The following is a 22,464-nucleotide window of genomic DNA, read 5'->3' as shown; positions in this document are numbered from 1 at the left end:
GTGAGTTAACCAGATTTTTCCTATCCATCTGTTGTGTGGGAATAAATGCCCACTGTTTGCGCCCATGGTTCAGATTCTCTGGGTTAGGGTTACGGAATATGTAATCATGCCTTTTGTTTTTCAAGGATTTTCACATTATCTCATTTGTTCTGTAACAATTGTGTGAGACAGCGGCAGGGTAGGGCAAATTGTATTTATCCATAATACAGCTAATCTATATCGTGTCTGTGTCATAAGGTCAGGATATTATCTAGACAATATCGTATTATTGCCGTCATGATATGGATATCATCATATAGGTAAGGAAAATGAGCTTTACAGATGTTAGGATTTTCCTATAAGATCTACTATTAGTAAAAAGTGGAGCCTGATCTAGAACCCACATTTTTTGAGCACAAACGCGAGAACCTTCGTGTCTTTTGATGAAGTAAGTCCCGTGTCCAGGTACCCGTGGGACTCTGCGCGTGTGTGTCTGTGTGAGTGCGGGCACACCACACCTGCTGTAGGGGTAGCTGACTAAGACAAAGCCTGTGAACTAGCTTCCAGTTTGCAGTGACCCAAGCAAGCACGGCCCGGGGCAGCGGTCAGTGGTAGCAGCCGACAGGCACGCAGGCAGCTCAGTTCCTTGTTTCGGCAGAAGAAAAGGCCAGGGCTGGCGCTGACTCTGGTAACAGACCAAGACCCTCTGAAAGCGACCCCGGAATGAGCCTGGAGCTTGTTTTCTTCCCATCATGTTACTTGCCCCCTAATCATGCTCTTCTTTCTGAGGTTCTATTCCATCTTCTTCTGGCCCTTCTCACGGGATAACCTCCTTCCAGCCTCCCCAGCTCCTATCCACCAGAACTCCTGGTGCAGGGCCCCGGAGCTAGGGCATCCAGGCTCCCATAGCCTGGGAGACGGGTGAAGTGGGAGCACAACACTGGTTTCAGAAGACCGTGCATCTAGAGTCCCAACCCCTGCCTTGCAACTGAAGAGGAATTAGAATGTAACTGTGAGTTGGACAGTCTGTATTTGAGGCACTGATTCCTTCTCACTTCATTTCTATTTCTTGGAAATAGCCAGAGACAATATGTAGTAGCTGTTTCTTACCATGAGGGCTTGTCCTGGGAAATAATGTTGGCCTGTTATAATAATAATAATTTAACCATTTTTTGGTGCTGAAAAAAGGACATGAATGGTATCCTCCATGTTTTTTGTCTCTCCTTGATTTTAAGTAACTTTTTTTTAAACAGCAAGGGAAGTAATTTTAGGAATAGTTATCCACATTTATCTGATAAATGAAAATCTGTTTGCTAATAGAAAGAATGAATCCAGTTCAGTTTATAGTGGTTTGAAGGTGGTTCCTTGTAACCTGTGTTTTAGTAGTTAATCTATGATGTCTTTACCAAACAGCTATCATAAAGCACAGCTTGCTTTCTAGATCTCGTTGGCCCACAATGTGAGATGGAGGAATAAAAACATATAAGAAGGCAACACAGAGAACACTTTGCAGAGGTCAATTACACTAGCGTAATCAGCAATGTCATCACACTTCTCATAACAGTAACGTCACTTTGGGTTTCCCTTCAATAGGGAGGAGGTGGCAGGGGGTTTCCGACGTTGGTCCTCTTCCAGGTGCCTAAGCTGTACTTCAAAAATATTGAGAATGCAAAGGAAGGATCCACCTTTCAAAGGCCAACCCACCTCTTTCAAGATACATATTTATGACTTGGAATACTTTTAACATTTCATCCAACTCTTACCCATCCCCATCCCATTAGGAAGCCATCACTCCTGAGTGGGTAAAGGAAAAGCGTAAGGTTGTTAGGGCAACATCAGTAAGACAAGAATCTGTCGGCCACCCAGCTAGCTGGAATCGTGCTACGTGCGCTACCCTAGTCTCCCAGGGAAGAACTGATTTTTTTTTTTAATTTAACACCTTTTTTGGAGTATAATTGCTTTACAGTGGTGTGTTAGCTTCTGCTGTATAACCAAGTGAATCAGCTATACGTATACATATATCCCCATATCCCCTCCCTCTTGCGTCTCCCTCCCACCCTCCCTATCCCACCCCTCCAGGTGGTCACAGAGCACCGAGCTGATCTCCCTGTGCTATGCGGCTGCTTCCCACTAGCTATCTATTTTACATTTGGCAGTGTATATATGTCCATGCCACTCTCTCACTTTGTCCCAGCTAACCCTTCCCCCTCCCCATATCCTCAAGTCCATTCTCTATGGGAAGAACTGATTTTTAATCAAAGCTATATTAAGAAAACACTTTTCTCAAATAGTTTTTCTATGAGCGATCTGATGGCTTGATGGTTGGCTGTAACTCATGCTCTAAGGTAAGGTGTTACCCTGAGTGTGAACAGGAGATGAGTCCTAGGCCCGCCCTCGTGGACAGGCCACAGCATGACACGGAGGACCGGGTGGCTGTCACCTCGCTCTGACACTGACTTACCCTGAGCTTTCGACCAAAGACATTGACTTTGCCTTGGGCTTGCTCTTTCCGGAATCTCCACTCCACCAAATTCTGACCGTTTTCACCAGGAAGAGTCATGTTTCTTTTGGCAACTGTTGGGTTAGCTGTGCCGGCCAGAACGTGTGGCTCTGTCTGGTAGTGCGAATCCAGGCCACTGGCGTACAGGATTCGAAGGGAGCCGTCGTAACCGACCTGGTAGCTGTTTCTTAACTGATCTAGAAAACAAGCAGCAGAAAACACGAACTGTAGGTGTGCATTAAACACCAGATCGCTTGCGGGGTTAGAAGTGACATGAATTTCTAAAACATTGACTACACTCCATTTATAAGGGAATGAAAAGTACTTAATGATATCCTTTTAGAAAATAACAAAACAACTTCGATTTCTGGCATCTCATGCTGTAACACATTTGGCTGAATGTTAAAGGCAAACTTTAGGGGAATTTAAAGTCCTTCTCTACTTTATTTGCCTGATGAAATAAATGAAGGTTCGACCTCCAGTAAATGTTTTGCAAAGAACCAAGTATGTGTTCTTTTCAGAGGCTGGTGTGTCTCCTCCAAGGGTTTAGAAGACATCTTCCCAACAGTCATCCCTATATCTTTTGTTAAAGATGTTTTGAAATGATTTAATATCTCTACCTTCTATACCAAAAATATAAGGAGATATTTCCCCCTGAAATTGACTTTAAAAAAGGAAGTCGGGCTTCCCTGGTGGCGCAGTGGTTAAGAATCTGCCTGCTAATGCAGGGGACACGGGTTCGAGCCCTGGTCTGGGAAGATCCCACATGCCACGGAGCAACTAAGCCCGTGCGCCACAACTACTGAGCCTGCGTGCCACAACTAATGAAGCCCGCGTGCCTTGAGCCTGTGCTCCGCAACAAGGGAAGCCATCGCAATGAGAAGCCCGCGCACCGCAACGAAGAGTAGCCCCTGCTCGCCATAACTAGAAAAAGCCCACGCATAGCAATGAAGACCCAATGCAGCCAAAAACAAATAAATTAAAAAAAAAAAAAAAGGAAGTCATATTTTGTACAAAACACCCTCTCATATTGTAGGCTATTGCCTCAAGTTAAAAATTTTGAATAATACAGGACCATTTGGGGAAGCAATGAATTCAAGCAATACTGATTTTAGATGACTGTAGAGAGAGATTACCTGACAGAATTGGTAAAAAAAAAAAAGAGTCAGAGAAGCTTAACTCAGACTTAGCAATGAGTCTTAGAGCAATGACCTCACAGCTGCAATTGTCATTGTAAACAGGCCTTTTCAAGATTACATCAAAAAGGAATACGGTGGGAGGGTCCATCATGGAGTTATTGGACACATATACCTACAGACTGAATGAAAGAACGGAGAGTTGAGCTATTACACATATGGGCACACAACCCCCAGTGATGGCATGAGACGCGATTCGAATGCTGCATCGTGCACGGATTCGGAAAGCTCGGCCTGCTGGCCTTCCACGGCAGTGATGATGAGGCCTAAGGGCCTTTAGATGCAAGCGAAGAGCGGGAATTAACGTGTTTTATTAAATGGGAAAGAAAAAAACCGTCATTTCTAGGTTAACAGATTGTTTTAGATGTTATGTGATTTTATATACGTATATATCACTAAATAAACACTACACGTAGACATTAGACCATCCCATCGATATCTCTAGGGGTTTATATTTCCACCTTCTCTTTCCTGGTTCATCTTTTAAAATGCGGGTTGCCACTTTCTACCCGGTGCCAGTGGTATTTTATTTTTTAAAGAGCTTTTTTTTGGTGTGGACTATTTTTAAAGTCTTTATTGAACTTGTTACAATATTGCTTCTGTTTTATGTTTTGGTTTTTTGGCCCCAAGGCATGTGGGATCTTAGCTCCCCGACCAGGGATCGAACCCGCACCCCGTACATTGGAAGGTGAAGTCTTAACCACTGGACCGCCAGGGAAGCCCCACCAGTAGTATTTTAAACTGGGCCATTGAAAGCTCTGCTTTCGTGCTTACCTTGAACCACGGTGTAGAATGAGTCGATGGAGGACAGGTTTGAAGTGATGCTGACACCTTCTTCCCGGCTGGATGACTCAAGGTCCACTGTGATAGCCTTGTCCATGTCTCCATGGAGGTTTGTGACCACTCCGGTTGGAAACGTCACATTTGTCAGACGACCTTCACTGTCATAGCTGAATAAAAGAGGCATGAACTCGGCATTAAATAGGAAACTGCAAGTTCTTCTTACTCATGAGAGCGTCTGCAGCAACAGCAGCTGCACACATTTGGAAGAATATTTGTCTGTGTGCATGAGCTGTGCAGTGAGGACTTCAAACACGCTTTGAAGTGATCGGAAGCCTGTTGAACACAGAGAAGCCTCACCTGCGAGGGCAAGAGTAAACAGAGCAGCTCCCCTCCCCAGCACGTTATTCTCTCAAGTGTGACCACATTCCTCCTGCACATCTAATTTGCTGTTTCAAAGGGAACATGTTTGCTGATATTAAATTTCTTAGTATTCCTCCCTATTTTCTATAAAGTAGATTTAATTCACTGTTATATCCTTTTTGAAAGTTTTACTAACTTATGCCCTCTAGGGCAGTGCAATATGGAAAAATATATATAATTTTGTAAAGCAGTGTATGTACATGCATGTAAGTATTTGCATATGGAAAGATACTCCTTTGGTATCCTGAGACATCTTCAACAAATTAATATAATAAGGCCTTTTCTAAAGACTTTATTTCTCAGTGATTGACCTACTTTATAATGGTAAATTGGGACTTAATGTTGGCGGGGTGGAGATAATCTATCTTGTCTATACTCATGTTGTAGGAGTGGGTGATATCTTGAATGATGATTTATCATGTTTACTGAAATGAGATGTAATATTTCCTGACATTTAATGACTATTTGCTTTTTTATGATATCCTCACTTTTTTTTTTTAGCATATAAATATAAGAGGCACCTATAATTTAAGTGTTAGGATATATTTAAAAAGCTATCTTATTATCATAAATATGCATTACAGATACAACATTTTACTAAAAAATTGATTTTGGGGGTGACTTTTCTATTGGTGGCAGCACCAGAGAAAATTTCAAAAATGACAAGGTGGTTTGAAGAAAGGGAATAAAATGTAAATTCTGGATGAAAAATCAGGGACTTCCTTGGGACAAAAAATATACTTAAGATTGGATTTCATATTAATACTAAGGCTGCTTCATCAATAAAAGGTCTAAGTGAAATGGAGACCTGAACCATACCCTACTTAAAATAAGCCCAGATGCAGAACTAGGAGAGAAAGAGTCTTATTAGTGAAAGACAGAAGCTACCAGAGGAGGAAAAACAGTGAAGAGGACCCTAATAACGGGTGTAAACGTGGGGCAACAAGGGAATAAGGGGTAGAAAAAAGGACTTAAATGATACTTTGGAATAAAAGGAGAGAGGGCTTCTAGACTGTAAAAATTAGCTTTGAAAAATGTGGTTACAGGAATTAGGAGCAGACTCTAGAAGGCCAATGTCATGGCGGAGCTAGGAAGGCAGAAGGGAGGAAGGAGACGGATGTCTGTTCAGGGCCCGTTACTTCAGTGGGGACAGCATCACTCAGATCGTGGGCTTGCCTGACTTGATCTGACAACTCGCCCTGCTGCTTCGCCAGCGGCAGAAACGGGCACTCAGGAGAAAGAGGCGGGCGACGGATGGAGAAAGAGAGAGAGAGGGGGAGAGAGAGAGAGAGAGAGAGAGAGAGAGAGGGAATGTGCCGTTGAGTGTAATCATTGTTTGGACCCATAAAAGGCAGAGCTGAAGTGAAAGAGCAGACTCCCTTCCCTCTCCAGCAACCCAAATGCCCCCAGCAGATTAAGGCATCAGTGAAAGAAAGCAAAACTGCTTTTTTGAAGAAGTTATTACTCTTGAAACAAACAAGCATAGGTTTATTTATGCAGCAAAGCAGAGTTACAGAATTACTGACCAAACCAGCTTAAAGTGCAATCTTAACCTGACATAATGCTTGCAGCGCGTTACATTTCTCATAGGATACGATGAAAAATAAGCTATTGTGTTTTAAAGAAATGAACACCCTAAGATAAGTAAGTACTAGGGATGTAATGTACAACGTGATAAATAGAATTAACACTGCTGTCAGTTATATATAAAAGTTGTAAAGAGAGAAAAATCCCAAGAGTTCTCATCACAAGCAAAAAATGTGTATTTTCTCGTTCCTTAATGTTGTATCTGTAGGAGATGATGGACGTTCACTAAACTTATTGTGATAATCCTTTCATGAGGTATGGAAGTCCCATCACTATGCTGTACACCTTAAACTTACACAGTGCTGTCTGTCCATTATATCTCAATAACACTGGAAGAAAAAAAAAGAAGCTGTAGAAAAATTGAAAAAATAAACTAACATCCTTTGGAATGCTCCTACGTAAAAGGCAGTTCAGTGCTGCACTATGCCCCCACCCCCTTCCCATTTTACAGGTGGAAAAACGAAAATGTGATGTGGTCAGGTGATTTGATGTGGCTCTCTTTGCATCTCACGATGGGGCCATAACTGGAACTTTCATGCACTGGACCCAGGTCCCTTAGCCCTTCTGTAAATCACAGGGCTTGACCTGAAGTGGAGAACGGTAGCTTTATACAGGTGATGCCGCCTGCCAGCACTCTGCTGATTCATTCTTGCTGCTGTCACTCACCTGCCCTTTATCGACCCCTTTGCTGGTTTATGTTTTCTAGCTCCGTTCAACCTAAAGCAGGTCTGTCACCTTTCTCCTGCAGAAAGCACTTCCCCAAGCTTTGCCTCTGCTCTTTCGCTGGCCTACCCCACGTTCCCTGTCCTGCTGGGCAGGCATTTCCTATCACAGGATGCTGAGCGCATGGCCAGAGAGCATCGGATGCTGCACATTCAGACGCTAACCTATTAGCCTTTGGTTCTTTGGAAAATAAAAGTACGAGCAGCCTTTGTAGGCAGTGCAGTTAGAATGACAGAGGGTTAAGCGGGCATCCTAGTGGCCCAGCTTCACAGTTTAGCCCTGGAAGTCCTCAATTTGTGCCTTCAGACGAGTGGCTGCATCTACGTTAAGGCACTAAAAGGGCTGAAGGGCTCGCACAGGGCCGGCCAGGAAAGCTGCTATTTCGGAAGGGCCCTCAGAGCATCTACCCTGCCAGTCACCTACCAGTTTCTGAATGAACTTTGTGGGCTAGTCACGGTGCGAGGGGATCGTGGGTACACAGAGCATCAGAAGTCTGGTGGTCCAGAGTCCCCCACCCTCTGAGGGCAGGTGATGGAGCGATCGTGCTGGAGCAGAGCAGGGAAGGGCCACGTCAAGGTGGGGACCTAAGCTGGGCCTTGAAATCGATGCGGATTTATACAGGTGAGTAAGGAAGGCACAGGACCCATTCCAGCCAGGAAGACAGCCAGGGAGAGGGTGCAGAGGACTGAGGACGGACGGGCTGTGAGGTCAGGGAGCAGAAGAGCCCACTGAAGCGGAGGGTCCGCGTAGGGTCCCTGATATGGTAGAGGGAGGCTCATCACTGGGGACTGTGACGAAGGTTTTAAAGGGAAGCAAGGAGCCCAGGGGCGGGGTGACACGTCAAGCAGGGACTCCTTCCCAGACTTGCCGATTTCACAAACCAGTACAAAAAATAAAACTGGGGCCCAACAGAGAGTTTTTAAATAAAAACTCCTCACCTCTAACTAGCATCATTTCATAAAGAAAGGCCATTACTCATGCCACAGATAGAAAGGACCTAACTTCAGGTGAAGGTTCTTGACAAGGACCAGTAAAGCTTTATGAAAACGTTCTCCCCATCATTATTTATTTTTTCCATTTCACTGTGGATCTGTGAAAACTTCTGCACAGATTCGCATCTATGACAACAGAAATGCAACAAGATGGATGGCAGCCATTAGAATTGCCAGGGGATGCCGGATAAGGGAGGGAGAGAGAACAAGGGGCCAAGATGCCTTTCAGACATGGCAGGCGATCCCTTCTCTGGCAAAAGCAGAAAAACAACGCAGCAGCCGATGTTTGCCTGTCCTCTGAAAAGCTCTGATCCCGGGTGCTAACAGGGGCCTTCCCATCAAACACACGCCTCTGGACATACTCTCTGCTTCCGCACAGCTTCGCGGCTCTACGGAATGTTGCTTGGCCTCGCTGGTGAACCAGGCCTGCCCAGCTTGTAGATCTGAGACATGGTTTTCTTTTATGAGCTTCTTGAATTTACAATGCGATAGGCTCCAGGGAATCTGACTAGAACATCAACTTGATGCCCCCCTTTCCACTCATCCGGTCGCAGCCGCATGGCTTCAAGTTCATCGCACAGCACATTCTTCTTTACTCCCGGTTGACCCCTCTTGACAAAGGCCCCTTTTGCTGGAAAAGGCAAATCCCTCAGGCTCCCCACGACCTTTGTGATGCTCTTCACTGATGTTTCTCTGTTTGTTCGTCTTTAATTTTGATTTTGCGTTTTTTTGCCTATACTTGCTGTTTTAGCCTTTGTGGTATATTTTTAAATCTCTTTTTACGTTTCCTAAACAGCGGGATTATCGACAAATGCCCCGGAAAGCCAGAGCCTCAGACCTTCTCAGTTGAAGACGCTGATTCCGTTCTGACGTGAAATTTTCTCTCTCGCTTCCCTTTACAGAGAGAAGTTCCCAACTCTTTACTTTTCCTTCACAATGTCTCTCACATATCTTCCCACTCTCACAGCCACCCTAGATTTCAAAAGCTGGTCTTGTCGCCTCTCCCCATACTCACGGCTACCAAATCCATCTTCCGAAACCCACCCCGAGTACCACGCTTCTCTGCTTAAACATCTTCTAGTGGTTCCTCAACGGAGAGAAACACTGACTGAGACTGTCACCAACCAAGGTCAATAGACTATTGATACCGCAAATGTATTCAGGTAGAAACAAAGTTCTTGGAAACTTTTTTTTTTGCAAGTGGTCTAAAACATCAGAACAAAACTAATTTATTATAGTGCTGTCTTCATTATACACCACGTATTGGTGAGTTACACACTTTTAAAAGTGTCTACTAAAGATAAAAAGAATAAGGTAACAATTAACATGTAGTTTGTTGCATTAAAAAATCTGATATACTTATTTCTGTTGTCTGTTAGCTTGTTCTAAGCCTTTTAACTCTTACCCAGAAAAAGTCTTGTTCAAAAGCAAACATTCAATTCAGTTGATACATTACAGTAGAGTCAACTAACATCATTCAACAAAGGTAACAAGTTTTCTTTAAAACTCAACAGGATTATCTGTTGTCTTCAGTGCTTCCCCATAACATGGCTTCTTCTTTTTTTTTTTGGCCTCCCCGCGCGCCATGAGGGATCTTAGTTCCCCGACCAGGGATCGAACCCGAGCCCCCTGCGGTGGAAGCGCTGAGTCTTAACCAGTGGACTGCCAGGGAAGTCCCATGTCTTCTTTAATCAAATGTTTCATTTCTAAAATTACCTTCTGTTTTTGAGAAAAATCTGTGTCCATGAGAGCAGGGCTTTAGAGAAGAAAGCAAACCAGCGAAGAGAGGCAGCCGTCGCCCTGAGAGGGGCGGCTCTTTTGAGTGGGCTGCCCTGTCCCCCTTGCCTTGCGATTCAGCCGCACGCTGAACTGGTCTCAAAGGTGAGACAAATGTATGTATTTACTCCTAAAATGTTGGCGATGCTCCTCTCCCAGACCTTTATTCTCCTCACCTGTAGAGGAATGGACACCAGCCAGCTAAACGCATGTGTCACCTCTGACTGGTTTCTCTAGTCCAGATCAGCCTGTCTTGAGAAGCTGAGACACCAGGAGGTGTTGGTCTGGAAGGGAGCCAGTCGTGGCTGGCTCTTCCGCGTCTTCCCCAGGGCCACCCGGAATAAGCTGCTGAGTGGGGCTGCATCCGTGTGCTTTTAGACTTGAGTCCCAGTAAGCATTCCCAGGAAAGACGTAATCAACCTGTCTTTCCCCCACTGTCCCCCCGACACAGAGGGAGAATTTTTTTCTCCCATCTATCAGAGTTCCTTTAATCCAATGTCCTTTCACTGTTTAACAGCCTGCAAAACCAAAAAAAAAAAACCCCCAAACAAAATCCCCCCAACCTTGCCATCTGTACGGCAATACTTTTTTCACAGTGCTAACCCGTAATAGCTTCTTATCTGTCATTGTGGTAAAGCAGAACAAAATCAACCTCATCATAACACAAACATATGCACAAAGCGCTCCTGGGTCTGCAGGCCTGGTGAAGGACGTGCGCAAACGGCAAAACCAGAACAGAACCCGACTTAAGCTTCTCGCGGTGGACTGTCTGGAACCCGAATAGCAACAATGCGATTTGTAACACTCTTATCAAAAGAATTTACGTGTAAGCATTCTGGGAACGAAACTGAGGTTTGTATATTTTAACAGCGATCTCACAGGCAAATCATAATTTCTTTGAATTCAGGAGCAATGTTGTCAGTTAGAAATCCTCAAAAAATCAGGTTCTGAAGAGAAAATGCAAAATGCTTCCATCACCAAGGGAAGTAGAGCAATCAACCAACCCTTAAATCATTGGTTCACCTGGTACTTAGCTGTCTGCTACCTACACATTACCAGAACTAACGGGGAAGATGCAAAGTAAGAAAGACAAAAGAAGGTATTATTTTACATGATGTTTGTGTCCAGGGCTAAGAGGATCCTGATGAGAACGGGTGGAACTGCAAGGGTGGGAGCGGAAAGAGGGGTTAACACACACTTACATTTCTCTGCTGCTGTCGCATTTTATTCAGAGGTCTTGCGATGGGGCAAAATTCTGGCCATTGCTTTGCTTCATAAACCCGGAAAGGGCAGCGGCCTACAGTCAAGCCACTATCCTGTTTGGCAACACCCAGATAACATGAGTTCAGAAGACCACAGACACCCAGACAACACGAGTTCAGAAGACCACAGACACCCAGACAACATGAGTTCAGAAGACCACAGACACCCAGATAACAGGAGTTCAGAAGACCACAGACACCCAGACAACGTGAGTTCAGAAGACCACAGACACCCAGATAACGTGAGTTCAGAAGACCACAGACACCCAGATAACATGAGTTCAGAAGACCACAGACACCCAGATAACATGAGTTCAGAAGACCACGGACACCCGGACAACACGAGTTCAGAAGACCACAGACAAAGGCAGATCTTTGCTTTCTCACCTCTGGTCCCGCCCTTACTTTGAACATCGAGCCTAGTGACAGATGGTCGTGGATAGGACATTTTTCATTATTTTCGATATTTTTCAAAGATCGAATTCAAGAAAAGTGGCCCAATGCCTCTTTCCTTCCGTGGTCATCACCATATCAGGGAGAGCTGATGAAGTGATGATGACCAGCCCTGAAATTCACAGGCCTGAGACAAAGGGATCCGAGTCAGGACATTCCAGAATTAGCGCCCTTTGTGGATTGACAGACTGTGGGTGAGCCCTCATTAACACAGGATCTCAGTCAAACCATTTAGAAAAGGTTTATTGACTACGGAAGGCTGAAACGAGTGGGACACGTCTTATTTGTTTAGATAACAGGTCTTGGCCAGGCCTTGAAATGTAGACTTGCTGGAGAGGGGATGTCAGGGAAATTTTTGTTCCAAAGAATCTGTCAGACAGAACTGTGCATGCCCTCATCCTCCCTGATTGATTCCATGGGGCCCGGGAGCGCTCAGGGGACAAACCCATCCTTCTCCGGAGCTCTCCTCTTTGTATCCTGGCCACTCACTGAGACCCACCCAGGAAATGGCTGTGCAGTGAGTGAGGACAAGGTGGATTTGAAAGACTTATGGTAAAGCTGGAAAGGTTAAAATAAAAGTACGAAGCCCATTTGGAAAGAGAAATGTTATTATTGTAAATTGCTACGACTACCAGCGGCATAATAGATACCAGGTTTGGCTGAAACGCCACACTATTTTAGCAAAAGAAATCTGGTAACTTCTTAAATGTTGTTTCTTTAGGAATCAGCCTTGACAGGGACCTAGGAAAAGTTGGGGAGAAATGGCAGAATCACGCATTTTCTTAGAGCAGCAAGAATTTTTAATTACTAAGAAGCCTTGCGTTTCGCAGGTGAGGGCACAGAATTTTAGAGGGGCGCCGTGCCTTGCGCGGACCCACAGGTGGAGTAAGTGACAAAGTCAGGCTGGAGCCCAGGTTCTCAGTTTCCACACCGAATGCCTTTTCCCAATCAGCTTACGCTGCTTCTCAGAAAAGACGGCAAATAGAGAACAGAGAGAAAGAGGCATCAAGGAACGAATGGGACGTCAATGATTTGGAAATAAGGAAGGACTGGGAGGAAAAACAATAGACGTAGTGGGGAGACTGGGAATCTAAGATGAACAACACTTAGACTAAAATGCTGTCTGTTCACAAGCTTTATGAGAGAAAGTGGATATCGTGGAAAGTGTGAGGATGGAGGGAAAGCAGAGGGATGGTCAGACGTAGGCAGTTAAGGAACAAGAGGGAGCAAAGAGGGGACAAATACAGAAGGGGAGGTAACACACAAGGCGAGGCCCAGATCTGATGGCATCAGTAATCGGGGGGATGGCGTCCAGTAGCAGAAAAGGCGACCCTGAAGTGTGAACACTCGTACTGTCTCCGTTGTTGAGCCATAGGAAACCCTAGTCTGTAAATTCATATATTCACACGTTTCCCCCCCCCCAGCTAGATCTCATTCACACTTGGGGCTCAGCTCTTTCCATGGGCCCCATGCCCACGTCTCTAGAACTGACTTGCCCTGAGTTCTCACTGGCTGTTTCCGAACACATGCTGGGCTGGAATGGACTACGGTCCCCTCAAAGCCATAGTTTCCAAATCAGAGCTCATCTGTTTCTACCAACCTGCGTCCTCCCTGTATTTCCTGCCCACTTGGTCGCTAGGTCAGCAGATTCTCTTTTCCCTCTCCTCTTGCATTCAGTCACCATGTTATATTTCATTTCCTAATGACGAACCACCTCCTTCTCTGCAATTTCAGTGCCCGTCTGTGGGTCAGGCCTTCACCTCCCAACTGGATTTACTGTCTCCTAACTCCTCTCTCCCCCTTTTCTCAGCCTCCTACTTTTCTACATTCAGTCCATCCTTATATTGTCCCCAGATGGACCACGTTGCCTTCCTGGTAATCTCCTTCATGGGAAGCCTGTCCACCCAGGATCACCAGGTGGTCAGGTTTAGCCCTGCTTGATCGAAACTGTGATCTCCACCCACCTTCTTTTTCCTGCTTTCACACATGCTCTGCGCTCTTGTCATTCTGAGCTGCACGTTCTTTCTAAAACCTACCACGCTCTGCCTCCCAAGGAAATGCTCTCCTCTGGCCTGGACACCCCGCCTCGGCCTGCTCACCTTGCTTCGTACCTTTAGGGGTCTCACTAAGAACCTCAGATTATATATGGAATCTAAAAAAAAAAATGGTTCTCATGAACCTAGGGGCAGGACAGGAATAAAGACGCAGATGTAGAGAATGGACTTGAGGACACGGCAGGGAGGGAGAAGCTGGGACAAAGCAAGAGAGTGGCATGGACATATATACACTACCAAATGTAAAACAGATAGCTAGTGGGAAGCAGCCGCATAGCACAGGGAGATCAGCTCGGTGCTTTGTGACCACCTAGAGGCGTGGGATAGGGAGAGTGGGAGGAAGATGCAAGAGGGAGGGCATATGGGGATATATGTACATGTATAGCTGATTCACTTTGTTATATGGAAGAAACTAGGGATGTTATGAGGAATCAGGGATGATGGTTTCCCCAATCATCTTATCTCCTTCCTAGGTCATCTCCCCCAACCCTGGGATGGAGTCCAGAAGAGAACAGAGTCCACGTTAGCTGTGCTTTGACACCTCAAGATATTCTGAAGCCAGGATCCTGGAACACAGGCAAGGGGCTTCTTCTGGGAGTCTAGGAGTTAGGGTAGCCTGGAGGGAGGGATGCTGAGGTTGCTTTTATTTTGATATCATAGGAATCAGTCAGAGATGCCGGACAGTCTCTGGAAAATACCCAACTGTCCATCTTCAGTTCTGTGATTATAAAATAATAAAGTTCCCTTTCACCGGTTGTCACCGTGTAGATTTCTTGCCCTGTTATCAGACAACCCTTTAAAATGGCTGGTGTATATAACTTGGTCTTAGAGTAAGTAAATCATCTGATAATCACTGTGTAAGGGAAGTTGCTGACACACCCAGATATGATGCTATCAGGTCATCTAACTTAAAACTAGATTGCAGAAGAAAATTGGATTAAATCAAGCATTAGTAAAAGCATTGCCTTAGTAGCGTTCAGGTTAGTGTTTGAAATGTACAAAAATGTACAATTATTCAATTGGCTACACACTTTTTTTTACTGATGTCCCTGGGACTATACATTCTGGTTACAAACTTAAAGCAAAATTATTAAACAATTAAACAAAACAGCAAAAATGGAAATCAACCACAGCATTTTCCCATGAATTTAAGTGATCTGCTGATAAAATCTCTTAAAATCATCCTTAATGCAGCAAATTTTTTCTTCCATGAGGAAAGAAAGAGAAAAAGGAAAATAAAGGAGAGGAATTGGGCATCAGTTTTAGAAATGTATTTGTAAAATGGGTTGCTTTGTTTTTAATGCAATTTTGGGCAGAAATAGCAACGAAACGTGGCTTCAGCGTTTGAATTTCTGGGTTTGATGTCAGATGCCTACCAAGGGAAAGGCTATCTTCTCAGTTTCGTCCCATGGAAGGTGCCTCTGTGATTTCTCTAACATCATGAGCTATTATAGTCACACACACACACCAAGAGAACACAGCCTGGCACAGATGCCCAGCTATTTAGACGTGATTCAGTGTCAAGGGGACCGCACGCATCTTTCCCGACCGGGAATAACCACCACTGAGTTCTCCTAGGTTCCCTGCGCTTTTTGCTCACTGCTCTGGATCTGAAGCCCAGGTACGCCTTACGCTGCCTCTCTCTCCTTCTCTGAGATGCCCTTTTCCATCTTCTCCCAGACGATCGGAACTGATGTCAGTGGCAGCTGTGGATCTGTCGTGGGCTCGGGGTTACGTTCATTATAAAGAAATGGTTAAGAAGCTCGTTCTGAAATTGCTCAGCTTGAATGAGGGACAGTAAAGCACCCAAATGAGAAGCTGGAGACCCATATACACCTCCGTGAATGTGTAAGAGCTGAAACTCATTTATTTGCTCCGTGAATCTGAATAGAGCTCACGAAAGACCACAGTCAGCCCCGTGCATATAAAGCCCCAAATATTCCAAGTCCCAAGATAGAAAACTGTCACCGCCCGGCTGTGTGCACGTACACGTCAGCCAGAACTCAGAGGTGTTTTGTCCACGCTGTCTTCTCTAAGCAGACAGAAGAGCCTCTAGATGTGCCCGCACGGTTTGTAGCTTACGGGGTGAGCAAGCAGAGAACTGTGAAATGCCGTTAGTCATTAAATACTTGACTCAATTGCCCAGTTCAATAAACTGGGTTTGCTTTTGTGTGCATTCAAGTGAAGAACTGAGGTTTCGCTCTGGCTATGAACTTTTTAAATAATAGATTTCTAGCAAGTAAGATCTTTTGGGTCTCCCTGGAATTACTCTAGCTAAGGAATTATAACGTGTAATAATTGTTTGAAAATGGTATGAAGACCAGCACAAAATACTCCCTAATACTAAGTGAAGGGGGTAAGTAGGCTCATCACAGGGTCCTCAGACAAGGGGACACCAGAGCCAGATGGACATCCTTTCTACCGCCCAGCAACTCAACGGAAGAGGAGGTCTGAGGCAAGATGGCTTATTCAATTAGCAACAAATAATTATTCCGCTCGTGAAACATATTAGTCTAACTCAGGGATTTCAGAGCTGAGTTATAAACTACCTGACACCTGTCTTCCTATCACACCGTCTGTAGCATGTCTAAGAACACTGGCCACTTCCCTAACAAATCACAGTAGGGACACAAAAATCACAAGTAACACGGAGAGAAATTGCTGTGCCAAAGACGGTATCTCTAGTTTCTGAAATGAAGGTTTCTTGTGCTTTGCAAACTACCAGTGAACCCGAAAGTCACCCTATTTTGTTGGTGACTGATGAGAATCTCAAGTTGAGAGTCGGGTTTCCTTTTCCTAGAGCCATTCTTCCTGTTACCAGGGGCAACAGTATACTTAAACTGTATTTGCATGGGAAATGTTTTCTGTCTTTAACTCTTTAATCCCAACATTTCAGAAGAAAGTGCTACCAGTATGAAGTTTTAATTTTCGTTAATTATTGTAATAACAAGGTCAACTGAGGAAGTCCTTACTTTATAAAGCAAAAGAGAGTAAATGTGTAATAGTAGGTAAATATATTTCAAAAAATCAACAACAAAAATGAGAAGTGTTAATATTTTCAGCATTAACTCTTGCTACGGAAAAGTCTGAACTGTTTCAGAAGGCAAACATTCACATGATACTCTCCCAACGGAGGCAGCTCTAGGTTTCATCCGACTCTTCTCTATAAATAACCGTTCACCTGACCACAGGTGAACTCCTCTACTCCTTCATTCAACAAATAGCTGTTGGGAGCGTTCTACGTGCACTGCAAGCTCCCAAGAGCCGTGGGAGCTACAGAGATAATAGCACAGCTTGCATTTTAGAAAATACTTTCACATTTCACTCTGTACGTTCTGTGCCACACATGTCGCGAGACTGTGACGTGCTGATGGTAAATGAAAGTTTGCACTGAGAAAAAAAGAAGTGAAATTAAAACATGCAATTTCAGCTAATTCTCTTTTAAAATTTCTTTGGCAGAAACTGCAGCGACTGCACTTTTTACTGGTAGGGAATTTATTGATCCCAGGTCTTCTCCCATCTGTTTCTATCCGATAAAGCTTTAATCTCAAGGCTTTTTAGACACTAGGCTAGCTAGAAAGCTGGACACATACAAATGGGAATTTGGGCTGAAAAGTTTAATCTTTCTTTGCAAGGTAGTTGTACGTAGATAGATACAGCATGTAACAGATCGAGGAACTACTGTCACAAAAGTCATAGAAAACAGGTGTTTTTCAACTGTGAAGTGTGTTTTTTTTCCCCCATAATCTCCTTGTGGTTTTGGTAAAACTGTGACCATTGTCAAACCTCTCACATCCCTTCTTTACGAAAGTACCAAGTACCCTTAAAAGGTCTAAATTAGACATGTAGTACTATAAGAACGTGAGGGGAAATATTACAGACATGTACTAGGGTTCTGGGAGTCTGCCAGCTCACTAGTAACGACAAACACCAAGGAAGCTTGACAGGGATTCAGAGTCCCCTCTGGCTCTTCTAGAACCTTCACATCCAGTCTCATATATCCGAGTCAGCACAGAATAAGCAGAAACTGTTGTTGTCAAGGCTCTGACGAGTAGAGGTGGGGGGTTGAGTGTGTCCATCAACAATCTCAGACTTACACAGACAGAAAGGGGCCACTCTGTCAGAATCCAGAGGGTGCTTTCGGAGGGGCTGCCTGACGATGACACTCCTTTACGCACTTACTTTTGAACGTGTTTTAATGTTTCTCACCCTTAGAAAGGGTGGACCCTTGCTCATTCACAGCTAAATTATAAGAACGTACAGAAAGAAAAAAATGATCAAAAAAAAATGATCATTTGTCATTCTGATATGATGATTCTGAATTACTTAGGTTAAATGCTCTATTTTTTTTTCCTGTCTTGTACAGTAATACACTGTTTTGCAAAGTGCACAAATGTCTCTTGGAAATTTTTAAATCATGTCTTTGCTGCAGACATCTAAAGGAAAATTAACAAAAACACTTTTTTGAAAGCAATATTTCTGTTTCTTTGATTAGAAAAGCTGTTTCTCAAGTGCTGTAAACTACTATATTCTTAAGTTATAGCAAACACATGTTTATATGCGTGTGTGTATATAATTATGATGTTTATATTTGGTGGAATACTTCAATAATGCTTTTTGGAATAGTTGCCTTTATTGTAATTTATCTAGATGTAAGACTTAACAGATATACTTTAAATATGATGTGTAATGGGTCTGTATTAGTGCAAATATCATTGTGATTTATTTTAATTAATTAAAAACTTTCATTCTTGCAAACAGTGCTTGCCCATTACATTCACAAGACAGGTTTGCCAACTCAGCCTCTACCTTAGCAGTCATGTTGATTCTTCACTAAGTCTGAAATTCTTGGAGAGTGTTTAGTACTAGAGAAATGTGTCTTCTTTGTGTACCATAATATTAAAAAAGTAAAAATCCCAAATTTGTTTATACTATCCCACATCAACTCCACCAATGGAGTATATCCATTTCTCATTGTAGGTCATTAGTGAACCTGTATGCGTGTTGCAGAAGTCCATGCGTCAGTAGGAACCCACGTGACGAACTTCTGTGCATTGTCAATTCCCGGGAACAAATAAGAACACATTCAAACATGGCTCACAGAGCAGAGCTTGAGTCCTAGACTGTACTAAAACCTTATTTCTCTATTTTCGCCCCTGCTTTTAAACCGAAACCCTACAAATGCCACCATCATTTCCTGAAGATCTTATAATCAGAGCAGCTCTCCTGCCCAGTCTCATCTGATGGGAGCATTTTTACTCTACTCTTTTTTCGCCTCTTTGGCAACAGAGCCTGCTATCACTTTGAAAGGAAGTGCTCGCCATTAACTTCCAATTTATTCCTTTCCTATTGTGATCCTAAAATGAGCAAAAGGAATGCTAAGAACAGAATTTTAATGTCATTCAATTGCAAAGGTTTGTTCCGCTGACAAAATCATGCTGCTGGGTAACATTCATTTTATGAAAAGGGAATCTGTGAAAAAAAGAAAAGCAATCCAAGGTACAGGAGAACTAAGCCTAATGTGTAAGTTCTATTCCAGAAAAGTTGTATGGAAAATATTTGTGTATTGGATCATTTTTTTCTACTGACTCTTCTCATAATTTTGGAGCTGTGTTCCTACAGAAAGTACATTTGCTTCTGCATTTCATCGAGAACGTCCCACGAAGGAACTCAATATTCATTTCCAGGAGTGTTTTGCGTTGGTCAGCATGCCGTCCCTGCACATCTGATTTCCCCTTATGATCTGTGCAATGTTAGTGGAATGAACAAGTATGGAAAGTGACTTTACACAGTCACAAAATGTGACTGTTCAAAGAGCACGTTGCCTGGGCCACGCCTCCACAAATTTAGTAGAATACCCCAGCGGGACGCTCCTTCTACGTTTTCATATGCTTTCAGAGTGACCAGCTATTTCATTTGCATTTAGCGGTAAGGTCCTTATAGGTGGAGTTTAGATTCTCCAATCACTGATGATAAAAAGTGAAGCCCTTCTATCTGTGGTGCTGATGGGTTCAGCCAGGTTCATTGTACATGTTTTTAAAGTTTCCCTTCAGTGACAGCTCCCAAAACAGTCAGCTTTAGCACACGGGCAAATATAAACCCCAAAAGCTTTTGCCTAAAGCCAAGGCTGCAGTATGTTTCCCCAAAAGTTTGCTGCTAATATATTAGGTCTGTATGAAGTAAAATATTAAATTAATCTTTAAGCAGAGGTAGATTGATCTCGATGGTAATGAAACTTAAGCTTCAGGGCTCCCCACCTGCCTGGGTCCCTTCCAAGACCCTGAGTCTAGTTTTGTCTTTTTTTTTTTTTTTCAGAAAAAGGGATCCCCAAATTACAGAAGCTCCAGGCCCCCCAAAAAGCTGAATCCCACTTGCCCTTAAGATTGTACTATTATTATCCACACTACTGTACATAAAATAGATAAACAACAAGGACCTACTGTATAGCACAGGGAACTATATTCGATATCTTGTAATAACTTAAAATGGAAAAGAACCTGAAAAAGAAATATATATATATATATGTATAACTGAATCATTTTGCTGTACACCTGAAACTAACACAACATTGTAAACCAACTATACTTCAATAAAAACGAACAAATAAACAGAAAAAGGATTATACTGTTATTATTTTAGATTACATTATTATATCACAGTATTTTATAATCAGAGTAGAATTTTGATTTACTTACTCAAAAAATGTTGTCCATCCAGTTTCATCGCTTTTAGTGGCTAAAAGGCCGCTGTTGCCATGGTAAGTAAACAAAACTAATTCCAGTCCTTGAGCGGTCATGCTTTTCAAACATCCATTTGTTCCTATGGTCAACCATATCACTTGGTTATCAGGAGACACCACTCGAACTGGCATCCGATTTGGGTCCCGTCTAATCCTAAGGGTATTGCCGTTACTGTCGGTCACAGCAGTAATATCATTGTCATTGCTGTAGCTAAAATTGTACAGATAATCGCCAGTGACTAAACTCACAGTATACTGGTGAGTGCCATTGACGTCAAAGATATAGAGTTCTTGATCAGTTGGAGAGGCAACTTCATAGAAGTTCATAGAGTTAAGTAAAGGCTTGTTCTTTGACACAGCCCGGATCCGAATGTTTCCTAGGTCTGCAATGTACAGGGTACCATCCGGAGAGGCGGCAAGGGAGGACGGAGCGCTCAGTTTGGCATCTTTGGCATAGCCATCTCCGCTCTGGTAGCAGTCACAATTGGCATCGTTTTTGCAGTCACACTCTGACGGTATCCCAGCAACCAGGGAGATCTCCCCATCTGTGGTGACTTGCCTTATCCGGTTAATTTTCTTTTCGTCGGTTTCAGTGATGTACAGGACCCCACTGTAGGACACAGCAATGGCAGTAGCCGACTCCAGGGTCGTCTGAACTGCGTGCTTGCCCACAGAATATTCCACTCCTGGCACCTGGCAATGCATGGGCCGCCCAGCAGCAATGCGCACTTGACGATTTTCAGTGATCTGTAAAACTACATTATTATCCAGGACATAAATGGAGTTATCCATAGGGTTAATGGCTAGGTCAGTGGGCCATTCCAGACGTACCTTCATAAAAAAGAAATGGTCTGGTTACTCAGTTACTGAGCTGCTGTTAATTTGCCAGAAGAGTAAATTAGAAATTCACTGGGGAAATCTGGGGAAATTACCATTGATTTGGTAAACTGTTTAAAAATTGTTTTTAAAATAGATACAGTGAAATAAACTTAAAAGGTTTTGAGTGGAGACAAATGTAGGAAATAAAATTTTATTTAAAAATGCAGCTCATTGAAAGATTTGCAAGTTCTAGCCAAATAGCAAATGAATCATAAGTAGTGAGTTAACACATATCAATGAGATGTGAACATACTTGTTCTTTTTAGCAGTAACAATCACCCAGTGCGGGGCTTTCTAGGTTATGAATACATTACTGTTCCCTTGTGTTTTTAATCAGGCCAATAGTAAAGTTTCTAATTCTAAATATAAGTCCCTGAGGACTAACCCTAGTGGGTTCTCTCCACTACTTAAGGACCTCACGCAATCAAAAGATTAGAGATTTAAGCTGTTTTGTTCTTTTTGGAATATCTGCATGCTGCTACTTTACTGGTATTTTACTACAAATGATTAGCACTTCTTAGTGATAACTATTCTGTATCTCACTGAATTCTTCAAATGCAGAGCTGGAGAAGAAGATAACTTTTCATTATTAGCTCCTGAGACACATTCTAGTGGAGCGGCTCTACCACAACGACTGATGCCCATGCCACGCGCGGTTTAACACAGTGTCATCATAGCGTACTGACACAGGAAATCAAGTCACTTAGAAGAAAAACAGACAATTGGGCGTAATGTTTTCACTACCTGGCTGATGTGCATGCTCGTGTCACAAGTTAAAGGTCTGGCTGAAGTCAGATCGTTAGAGCCTAGGAGAGTTGATATGATTCCATTCTGATCAACTTTTCTGATCATGGTTCCATCAACAAAGTAGATTAATCCATTTTTATCGATCGCCATTCCTGTATCCAAGAGAAGTAACAGTTATTAATCTTTCAAAAGTGATTAATTTTAATTAAATGTTCAGGCCCATCACGAAACTCAACATTTAACCCCAGTGATAACATGGGCAGTAGACAGCAAGTTAAGACTGCAGGTTGCAAACACATTAGGAAAAACCCAACATAGGCATTCATGTTACGTATAAGTGTAAAATGTAATAAAGAACTGAAATTTGTAAGAAT

The 22,464-nt window shown here is 43.2% G+C and overlaps 1 protein-coding gene across 18 annotated transcripts in view; it reads right to left on the bottom strand.

Annotated features, from left to right (window-relative positions):
- TENM3 (teneurin transmembrane protein 3) overlaps nucleotides 1-22,464 on the bottom strand; it is a 697,856-nt gene that overhangs the window by 19,465 nt on the left and 655,927 nt on the right. For 17 of the 18 annotated variants that reach the window (XM_079909550.1, XM_079909554.1, XM_079909551.1 and 14 more), the window contains 4 exons: nucleotides 22,088-22,242; nucleotides 20,421-21,295; nucleotides 4,450-4,625; nucleotides 2,441-2,676 (listed from right to left, as the gene is read on the bottom strand). In XM_079909550.1, the coding sequence (XP_079765676.1) occupies nucleotides 2,441-2,676; nucleotides 4,450-4,625; nucleotides 20,421-21,295; nucleotides 22,088-22,242 (1,442 nt within the window). The remainder of the gene's footprint in view (nucleotides 1-2,440; nucleotides 2,677-4,449; nucleotides 4,626-20,420; nucleotides 21,296-22,087; nucleotides 22,243-22,464) is intronic. The other variant, XM_079909541.1, reaches the window with a different exon arrangement.

This window comes from Stenella coeruleoalba (assembly GCF_951394435.1).
Source record: "Stenella coeruleoalba genome assembly, chromosome: 21".
NCBI lineage: Eukaryota > Metazoa > Chordata > Mammalia > Artiodactyla > Delphinidae > Stenella > Stenella coeruleoalba.
Note: the sequence above shows the minus strand (reverse complement) of the source record. Positions and strands in the feature narration are given on the sequence as shown.